The sequence below is a fragment of the Scatophagus argus genome, chromosome 16 (genome assembly GCF_020382885.2).
Source record: "Scatophagus argus isolate fScaArg1 chromosome 16, fScaArg1.pri, whole genome shotgun sequence".
Classification (NCBI taxonomy): Eukaryota; Metazoa; Chordata; class Actinopteri; family Scatophagidae; genus Scatophagus; species Scatophagus argus.
This window is the reverse complement of record NC_058508.1, coordinates 2,884,999-2,895,450: the sequence shown is the minus strand read 5'-3', so window position 1 is coordinate 2,895,450 and position 10,452 is coordinate 2,884,999. Positions and strand designations below refer to the sequence as shown.

Sequence of the window (10,452 nt, the reverse complement as noted above, 5' to 3'; positions counted from 1 at the left end):
ATCATTCCGCAATAACGATCACAGTGAAAGATTGCAGCTGCTGAGCTACAAGAGCCCACATTCCACTTTAATTCAACTAATATAAACATTAAGAATTACAGGTTAATATTTCTTACTACTGTGTCATGATTCCTGAAATATGAGAGCTGTACGCTAGGCAAACAAGACCACAACCCTGAGTGGGTGTTGGAAGTAAGCGATGGGTTTATGTAGAATGTTTTAGAGAAGAGACACGTGTAGTTGTAGTTAATATAAGAAAAGAAAAAAAAAGAAAAAGAGGAGAATCACAAGAGGAAGGCACGTTTATCCTAACTGGTGGCACGAGTGCGGGTGTGTCTCCACTCTCCAGGCTGTTCAACATAAGTCACCTCTGTCTTTGAGTTCACTTCTGAGTAGTTCTGGCTCCTGGCACTGGATCCAGCAGCAGGGGAAACTCACCTGGGGCGCAGGTGCTCGGTTCCCTTTTTAGTTCCGTGTCCGTGACGTTAACCTTTCCCCGCCATGCAGCGCTGAGTTCATCAAGATAAACCCTCGTACTGAGTGTAATGTTTAACGGGCCGAAGAGGAGTCAGGCGTGCGTAAAAATACGTACAGATCTGTTTTTCCAGCGGGAAGAAATTTAAGACAATTCATTGATTATAAAGAGAAGGTTTGTTTGTTCAAAGTGCGTGGGATTTGCGTAAACTCCACTTTGTTGCTTTGCCTTTTCGCGCTTTTTAAATATTTGATTTTGCATGCATTTGTACTCAAAGCTTGTCATATATAAAACCCGCGGTCCTTACGGTGCCCTGAAGCCATCTGTATTTTCAAAGGGGCAAGTGTCGTGCTCTTGTTGTTCACTCATACACTGCAGCTAAGGGGCTTTAGCGATTCCCTATGATATCACAGGCCCGCAGCCACAATCGGAGGTTCAATCACATCCCACTGAGCAGCTGTGCTCAGAGCAGGTTTCTACGCTTTATGTCAAGTAGGTAACAAACAGCAGAGAATCCCAAACGAGCTGGTTTAAGTTATTCATCTTTGAAGGTGCAGATTCACAGTTGGAGCTCCGATAACCAGACAACTAAACCTCCAGGCTCATTTGTGCCAACTGGCGCTTGTAAATTTGTGAGAATTTGCAACAGTGAAGTACAGTATGAACAAGGGCATCCTTTGCCTTGCTGAGGCCTTGCTTCTTTATTACCATACTGTGCTCTCATGGTGCTTCGAGTACCGTGTGCAATAAAGTTAGAGCAAACTGACTCAGACAACCCGTGGCCAGTTAGGCTAGAGGTCCATAAGAATAAGCATAAGAATACTACATTTACGGTCAAATAGGCAGGTAATGTGAAGGGTCATGTGGAGCCCAACAGTTCAGTTCTGACCCAGGGACTTTAAATTGATTTTATTTATTTCATTTCTATATTTGTCAATAAAAGACATGCCTGTGTCTTGATAGAGATCAATGGACGACAGTAGAAGTACACACATTCAGGACTTTATCTCTGATATGCTTTAATGTATAAATTTAGTCAACAAACATTTTTAGCCATATAAGTTATTGGTACTAGGACTGCTACCCAGCCTATACAAACAGCTTTATGATAACCCCGATGACGCCATCTTATGGTCTTTTTGCTTTGTTTTGTTTATTCTATGGTATATTTGTCAAAATGTAAATATAGCGACAACAAGGAGGGAAATCCTGCAGCAGCAGCGTGATCATGCAACAGAAAACCGCAACTGGCCGGTGTGACGCACCTGCGCCAAACCGTCAAAACAACTTTCCACTTAGTGAGCTCAAATCCATTTTATCCGCTGGCGTTTGGCTTATTTTCACATGGTGGAGACAGCTCGGGGTGTGTGTGAAGCCTGCAGCCTCCCTCCGTTGGTTCTGACGTCCTTTAGCAGCTTCCCACGTAAGACAAAACGTGCGCACTGAAGCTGTTTCCCATCATGCCTGCTATTTGGTTGATATTTGGTGCTTTGACAGCACTGGGGAGATTCAACATCACGTGTGAATAACATGCTGAAGTCCAGTACATAAAGATATATAGCCTAGTATATGCATGTGTAAATATGAATGCTCAGCGTGTTTGATCTGCCCATATGGAAACAATCGGTCCTCATCGTGATGATGATGGAAGACAGTGTAATGGTGAAAATAGAGGCCTGTAATAATGTAAGTGGAGGATGAGGACCAGGCCATAAATAACGTGATGTTAGGATGTGGATTTTGTGTGTGTTTGTCTGTGCGTGTGTGTGTGAGAGAGAGTGGATGGGTGAGGGTGTGAGGGGAGGCGGCGTCTGTTGTTTTAAGTGGAGATTTCCGAGTCGAGGCTTGAATGCTTGGCCTCGTGAACTGAACGGTTTTATCAGTCTGGGTGCTGACAAGAGCGTACAGAGAGGAGAGGGAGAGGGAGGGAGGGAAAGAGAGAGGTGAGAGGAGAGGAGGAATGGTGAGGGACAAGTCGGAGAGAAAGTGTGGATGAAAAGAAGGGGAAAGATAGAAGCATTCATTCATCCTTTCTTCGCCACAGTTTTTTAATGATACCATGGATTAACTAATACCAATAATTCTCTCTGCTTCTTGATTAATCGAGTGAAAAGACGTTAAACACTCGATAAGATCAAGCCTCCCATAGCCATCACTGACTCGTGACATTAAATGCAGAACGCAACATTTTTTTTATTACATTTTTTTCTCCTTTTTATTTTTATGAATGTTCTCTCTTTTTTTTTTTTAATCTGCACTGTGCGCATGCTTTTTACCCAAAAAAGAGAAAAGGAAGACAACATAAAACAAACACCATCGATCAAAAAACGAACTAAAACAAGAAACGACAATTAGAGTGTGTAAAAAAGAGACCCGACCTACTAAAACGGCATAAATAGGCAGTTTCATGTTGTTGGAAATTTCATTAATTGCTACGTCATCATCATCATCGTCATCATCATCATCAATCATTGCCATAACAACAACAACAACAACATAGAAGTGAGAAGTACAGTAAAAAGTGCACCATCATCATTTTTAACTTAAAAACTATACAGCTGCCAAAGATAAAGTTGTTAATGATAAACTTCTAACAATATAGAAATGTTTCCACAATAATTGTTCCACAGAGAAAGGAAGCTATCATTTTTCTTTCTTTTTTGTTTGTTTTAAACACTAGAGTAGACTATGTTTGTTTGATTGATCCACCCCCACCCTCGTCATTTTTTTGTAATTCACTTTCTTGCTTCGTTGCTTTTTTTTCTTTTTTTCTTCCCGCGGTTTGTACAGTTGGACAGAGGCGCGAGGCCCGTCCATTCCGTCCAGCTCACCAGTCGCCATTTTGGAGACTTAGTTCCTTTCCATCGATTGGATCGTAGAGACAGCGGAGCAGTCCAATGGCCTCAGTTAAGACAAAAACAGTCCCCCCACCCACCCTCACCCCGTCCTGTCCAACATTTACAGCGTCAGAGTCCTCCAGCTCTTCCTCCCCCCTCCCCTAAATTCACCGCTTCTCCCTACATTTGCTTGTGGGTTTTCTCGCAGCAATCCCCATTGACGGGAGCCTGTGACCCCGCCGTAGCCGCCACCGAGTTTCCTCCACCACCACCACCACCACCACCACCCCCTCCCTCTCCACCCCCTCCTCCTCCTCCTCCGCCTCCACTTCCGCCGCCCTCTCTCAGCTCCTTCTCCCTCCTCTCCCTCTCCACTGCCTCCTGCTCGCTCTTGCTGCTGGGGAACTTGTCTTTGTTGTTCTCTTTCTTCCATTTCATCCTACGGTTCTGGAACCAGATCTTCACCTGTCGCTCCGTCAGCGCCAGCGCGTGCGACACCTCGATGCGGCGTTTCCGGGTCAGGTAGGGGTTGAACAGGAACTCCTTCTCCAGCTCCAGGGTCTGGTAGCGGCTGTAGGTCTGCCGGCCCCGCCTCCTGCCCGCAGCTACTGGGGGGAGGTGGAGGGAGGAGAGGAGAAACAGGGGAGAGAATGACATTATTAGAGGCAAAATAACATTTTTACATCTAAACGTGGTCATTAGTATATCACCGCCCTCCATGTTGGCCCCTTACATAAAAACCAAACAAACCTATTGGTCTAGGCCTGATAGCCTCTAGGCCATGCAAATTGCTTTCTAAGAAAGCTTATTATTTAATCATCCACTTTGACAACTACACAAATAGAGAAAAACATTATTTTAGTATTTGTGATGTTAACTAAAAAATCACGTCAAACAAGGGGTGCAACCCTATCTCACCCACACTCTCCGCAAACCTCCAATTAACAACAGTTCACTTCTGTTAGCGTTTCTCGTCACACTCAGTGCCGGTGAATTCTTTAGTTGAGTTCACATTGTCAACATTTGCCTATGATTTTTTTTTTCAATCGGCGCTGTTATGGAGATATTTCCGTTAATATTAGTATCACACGTGCACAGGCTGAGAACAGAAACACAAACTCTTTCGGTGCAAACTCGACCACATCGTTCCATCAGCAAGCTGCAGGGAAAAAACATCAAAACTCTTATGTAACACGGGACATATCACAGTGAGGACTTCAAGAAGTGCACATGAATATTTGATGCTAAAAATACATCGTAAAGACTTTGAAAAGGAAGAAGGATCCCGCTCAGCAAAGATCAGAACGGAACTGAAAGAGCTGCCTCTGGTGCAAAGACTCACAATCAAAAATGGTGCAAACGATGACGACTGATGATAACGATATATTATTTCTAGAAAGCCATCATTTACGCTGCTGTTTCTTTGTTTTCGCAGCTTTTAAAAGCATGCCCGGTTCACAGGCGCAATATAAAATTCATAAATACTTAATAAAGATCAGATATTTCTGCACACACTCTGGACAAGCATGAGAGAAGGGCGCGTGGCTTTTTTCAGTTAATTACTGCAATTTAAGAAGGAAGAGAGGACACAGATGATGCACTTGCAAAATGTTTTATTCTTAATATTTTCTACACTCTTACTCCACCAAACTGGGTAAAATCCTACCTTATAAATGTTCAAAACAGCCCCATTTCCAGCTTGGCAACACTGAAAAATGTGGACATATTCTTAAAATGTGTTATTTTAGTTCAAAAGTTTGGCGTCATACGTCCTCCACGCCGCACCTTATCAAAAAAAAGTTATTTCGGTATAAAGAGGGCAAATAAAACTATCACATTTAACCGCGAAAGCCTGGCAGCAAGCTCCCGACAGTTCACACACAAACACACACACAGGACATTTGTGTTAGTGATTATATTTCCATTAAACTGTTTGTCTTGCTCTTTGATTATTGGACTATAAAAATGAGCTCTGCGCCACGGAAAAAATATGCCAACAATCATAAAGCTTTTAAGTCAAAACTGCTGCTTCTAAATAGCTGATCTGAGGGGATATTCAGATTTTTATTTTATTTTTTTTATTTTATTTTTTTTTATGATGGGCAAATTTGGTGTTGATATTCTAAAAAGAACAGCGTAAAGGGAACAATTCACAGCATGCAAAAGGATTTGGAGGAAAAACTCTCAGTTAATTCATTGATGTCATTTATTTCCTCTACAGTTTCCTTACGGTTCTGATTGCCTGACTGAAAACACACACACACACACACACACACACTTTTCTGGATTACATTAAGGAAGAGGACCATGACTTTGATGGACGCGCACTTACTGCCATAATCACATGGAAGTCTCATATAGTCTATCTACTCCGATCACATTATATGAAAGCTGCAAGTTAAGGCTGAAAATATCTTCAATATCCATTACATAGTCTGCCTGAACCAAAGTTCAGCTGGATGCCTTTTATTTTGAAATAAGTACTGTCTCTCATGGTCTCACTGGATTTCAGCATATAGTGTGTGTGTGTGTGTGGGCACATAGCTGTTTTCTATGGTAAAACACCGAGAAGACAGGGGAGTCTTTATGGAAATGCATGGACTTGTAAGTGATGTAAATGTCTTGAATGTGTTATCTGTCACAGGGCTGGCGCCGTGATTTCGTGCTATAGGGACTAAAGGGAAGTGGGCGCCACATTTACTGCTGTCACCAGCCATGAATTAAGGGAAACGAGAAACACTTTCCTGGATAAAATGACAACACGGACGCTTTGATCCGAAGGGTTTTTGACGGAGCAACATGCATGGGGAATTTAACCCCCAACCTTGTCTGCGTCAGTGCACTGTATACACCACACCCTCCATAAACAGCTGAGGCCGATCAAACTGCTTTATTTAAGAATAAATCCTAAAATTTGTACCTTTTGTTTGACATTTTCCCGTTTTAGTGTCAAGTGACGGATTACGTGCTCTTTAACGGTCTGAGAAAATGACACAAGCTTTGGGAGTGAAACATTTTCAAAACCAATTACATGTGAAACCTTTACAAAGCCAATTAAATAAGCCCCAAACAAATTCATGGCAGCTGACAGTTGACATTTGGAGGAGGGAGATCAGATGCCAATGAGAGCCGAGGCAAAGGACGACCGATCTTCCACCTAATCAGATTTTATTCTCTCTCTCTTTTATCATTTAAAAAAAGTCTTACAGAGAAAATCATTTCATCGAGATTTCCAGCCTCATAGCTGAAAGTCGTTAAACGGCTCATATTCACGAGTTTAGAATCAAACTCGGATATCAAACTTCCACCTTAGGGGCTCAAGAGAATTTCAAGATATGGTAAGTAGGAGCCTCCTTCTGTGTTGGGGTTATAACATAAAAGGTGTGGAGGAGGGAGGAGGCCATGTCCCTCTTTATAAAACAAATTATGAATTGTACCCCCTCGTTAAAGGGGAATTTCCGATGCAAATTGGGTGGTAACCGCCTGCGCCGCTGCGCCCCATCCTCCTGTTTCACCCACAAACGATCATCCGCCTTTTTCTGCTATTATAACTAATAAATCCTCACGCCGAGCAATAATATCCCATCAAACTGCGCACAGGCTCTAACTGCGTGCGCACAAAGCGTTCTCGGACTTGAACGGCGAAGAGCTGCACGGCTTGATTTCCTGTTTTGACTCGACTTTTCTGTCCCCCGCATGACCACATCAGCCTGCACCCGCGCCGTTAAGCTCAAGCATAGTGTTTGAAAACTATTAATCATGGGAGCTAATCACTGCCATCGTCGGTTAAGACCAAAGCCCTTAAGAAGTAATTTTCAGCCCCACGCTCGAGTGTGGCCGCTCGTATTTAAAGCTGGGAATGAGTTGAAAAGGCGCCCCGCACACACAGCACCAGGCAGACTACTGCTAGGAATATATAACACACACTTTACAAAGGCCGTAAAAACAAAAAAAAGTTTAATACAGATTCACAAGGAGCAACTCTCACACACAAACGCACTGGTGGGGAGCAGCAAGCAGGAATAGTTCATAATGTCATGAAAACGTATCTAAATTAGTCACAGTTCTTACTGTTAAACGTAGCAGGTGGTTGAAATGTACGTCTTATAAGGATGGAGAGAGAGCAGCTCGAGGTGAAGACTGACCTGGGCTGTTGTTGTTTATTATTTTTCTATTTTATGATCGTAATCATGAAGCCACAAAAGTCCTGTACAGGCTATAACCCGTCTGCAGCTCCACTTTAAAAAATACAACCGAGAACATAAGCAATAAACTCTTTCTCTCTCTCTCTCTCTCTCTCTCCGCTCACACACACACACACACACACACAAGAAATATGGGCTCAAACAAAATAGGCTACTATACATGTCAATCCATTCACTCTCTCTCTCTCTCTCTCTCTCTTCACCTTTAAGTCTCTCTAACACAAAAATACCCCCTTGCATAATCAGTCTTATTGTGGTCTCGGTTGAAGCCATCAATTATAAGCTCGGCTCTCCCTATGATGCAAATAATTAGAAAAAAAAAATCCTCTTCTAAGATTTATAGTCTGAACCAATCGGGCCTGATCCATATTCACAAGATGTGTGCACAAACACACAAAGACCACGAAATGTTTTCTCTCTCTCTCTCTCTCTCTCTCTGTCTCTCTCTCTCACACACACGCACACACACACTTAACGACATAAGGCTACTTGATTTCAGTATCAGAGTCAGTGGATCAGACAGGCCTGTGGGTTTAGAGCTCACACACGCTGTGAAGGCTCCCTTTGCCCTTTCTCCTCCATACACTCACACAAACGCATACGCGACCCTCCTGCTTTAACCCTATGGGGAACTGGCCGCCATGCTGTCCGAAGGCTACAGGCAAGGCAGTAAACGCAAAAGAAAAAAAAGGGGGGGCCAGTAAAAGTTTAACCCGGGTCAGAGCGGCATGTCCACAATGAGTCTGTGTGGCTGGAAACAGCTACCTCTAACAACACTTTCCCGTCTGCACTGAGCACGGGTTTCTCAGTTTCTGGAGGGGCTTCTCATGAAGAGGTCTCTGAGGTTCACTTCTCTATCCTCCGCCTCCCCTCCTCCTCCTCCTCCTCCACCACCTCTCAGTTATTTTGGACTGCTTTCCTCTTTCACTCTGAGCTTTAATCCGGGCTTTTGCTGCTCGTTCACTCGGTATATGGCCTGGGAAATAAAACCCTAAAGTCATTCACAAGTTTTGGTGCCACCAATAAAACCATAAACGCACTTTTGTCTCCCGCTTTGAACGCAGGGGACTCTAATTGCCCCGTATTAACTGCTGCTTTCAAAACCACTTTTCCAACTTTCTTGCACTGTTTCCTCCTCCCTGTACGCCGACATTTGCCGTCCTCCTCTCCTAGAGGAGCGGCAGCTTTGCTCCTTGCATGAACACTCACCTTTTGAAAAAGGATTCGGCGCGATATGCTTTCAGTAAGGCAAAACATATTAAAAGAAAAGTCTGTCCTTTTCCTCACCTTGCGGCCTCATCCAGGGGAACAGCTGCGTCGGTGAGGGGCTCTGCTCGGTTCCCTCCGCGTCCTCGCCGCCGAGCCCCTGCGCTCCTCCCAGCTTACAGTCGCTGTACTGGACCAGATCCGCGTCCTGGGCCCCGAAAAGCGTCTGCCTTTGCAGGGCGTCGTATCCGTAGAAGTTACCCGGTTCGCCGTGGCATGTGACCGCGCAGGGGCTCTGCTGGTACGGGTTGCTGGGCAGCGTGGAGGCGCTGTGGTGGTAGAAGTCCTGGATCTGCGGAGCGTGCTGGAAGGTGGCGCCGGAGCCCGGGCCGTACACCACGGTGGGCCGGCTGCCGGCCAGGTCCTGTGCGAAACCGCACTCGTAGTAGTTCGGACGTAACGAATCCCCGCTTTTATATTTGGAGAAGAGCGAGTTGACGAAATATGAACTCATCTTTTGTGTTGTTGTTTATTGTTGTTTCAGTGTGTGTTCGGATCGGCAGAGTCACAGTGGGACTGAAGGAAGCGACCGGCGGCTTTCAATTGTGTTTTCTTTTTTTCTGCTTCTGTCTTGCGGTTTGAGACAGAAAAACACCGACACACAGAAAGAGACGGAGGGAAGGGAGAGAGAGAGAGTGTGAGGCAGGTCTGCCGCCGGTGTCGGTGACCGTTGTTGTGGTGTTTCCCCTCACGGCCACAACAGACGAGCGGTGTGAGTAACGGCAACGGCAGCCAGCCAGAGCAGTAACAGCCACAACCACCACAACAACAATAACAACAATCACACCGATTCCATAAAATCTCCAGCGAAGAAGAAGAAAAAGAAGAGGAAGGAGAAGAAGAGGGAGAAGTAGAGGAGGAAGGGCTCGTGCGCATCACAATTCCGGTGTTAGCGCTGGAAGCGGGAGCCCTGTCGCGCTCTCAAACGGGTTTTCCGTGATTTACTCCTCTGCAAATGAGTTGTTTCATATTTTTTTCTCCCTCCCTCTCTCTCTCTCTCTCTCTCTCTCTCTCTCGCTCTCTCTCTAACTCTCTCTGGCGCGAGCTCTTTCCCTCTCTCTCTCTCTCTCTCTCTCTGCTCTTGGTCCTCTTGTGTGTGTGTGTGTGTGTGTGTGTTTCGGCTTCAAGGATAATTTGCATCTATTATCAGCTCTTCATCCCATTGGCTTTTTCCATGCACATACACACGCGCGCACATACACACTCGCACACACGGTCTATTACACTTTTTTTTCGCCTGCACTCTCACGCGCCTGTAAGCATAGAAGATAGTCTCCCGGCGTCCGCTCCCGGAGCTCCGCACGCCTGTGATAATGCAACGGGAGTGAGAGAATGAAGAAAAAGAGGAGAGGAAGGAGGAGGAGGAGGTGAAAGAGAAGAGGTGCAGCATCAAGCAAGAGGACTGTGTGTGTGTGTGTGGGGGGGGGGGGGGGGGGGGGGGGGGGGGGGGGGAGTTAATGAGAATTCAGCCGCTTTGCATCTGATCGAATGCACACACACACACACACACACACACACACACACATCAACCACTCTTGGAACCAACCAACCAAAAGAAGAAGAGATGGATTTTTTTTTACTTCAAAGCTGAGATTGAGGTTGGGGGTGGTGGTGGTGCTGTGTGTGTGTGTGTGTGTGTGTGTGTGTGTGTGTGTGTATGTACGCGCGT

General features: G+C 45.1%; 1 protein-coding gene across 2 annotated transcripts; it reads right to left on the bottom strand.

Annotated features, from left to right (window-relative positions):
• Positions 1-2,003: 2,003 nt before the first annotated feature.
• hoxb8a (homeobox B8a) lies at positions 2,004-9,817 on the bottom strand. Of its 2 annotated transcripts, none has more exons than XM_046415154.1 (2): positions 8,805-9,817; positions 2,004-3,920 (listed from the first exon to the last, which is right to left on the bottom strand). In XM_046415154.1, the coding sequence occupies exons 1-2, from the start codon at positions 9,235-9,237 to the stop codon at positions 3,493-3,495; spliced, it is 861 nt and encodes a 286-aa protein (XP_046271110.1). In that variant the 5' UTR covers positions 9,238-9,817; the 3' UTR covers positions 2,004-3,492. The 2 variants fall into 2 exon arrangements, with proteins under 2 accessions (XP_046271110.1, XP_046271111.1); XM_046415155.1 differs by having other exon boundaries at positions 2,004-3,917; positions 8,805-9,815.
• Between the last annotated feature and the right edge of the window lie 635 nt (positions 9,818-10,452).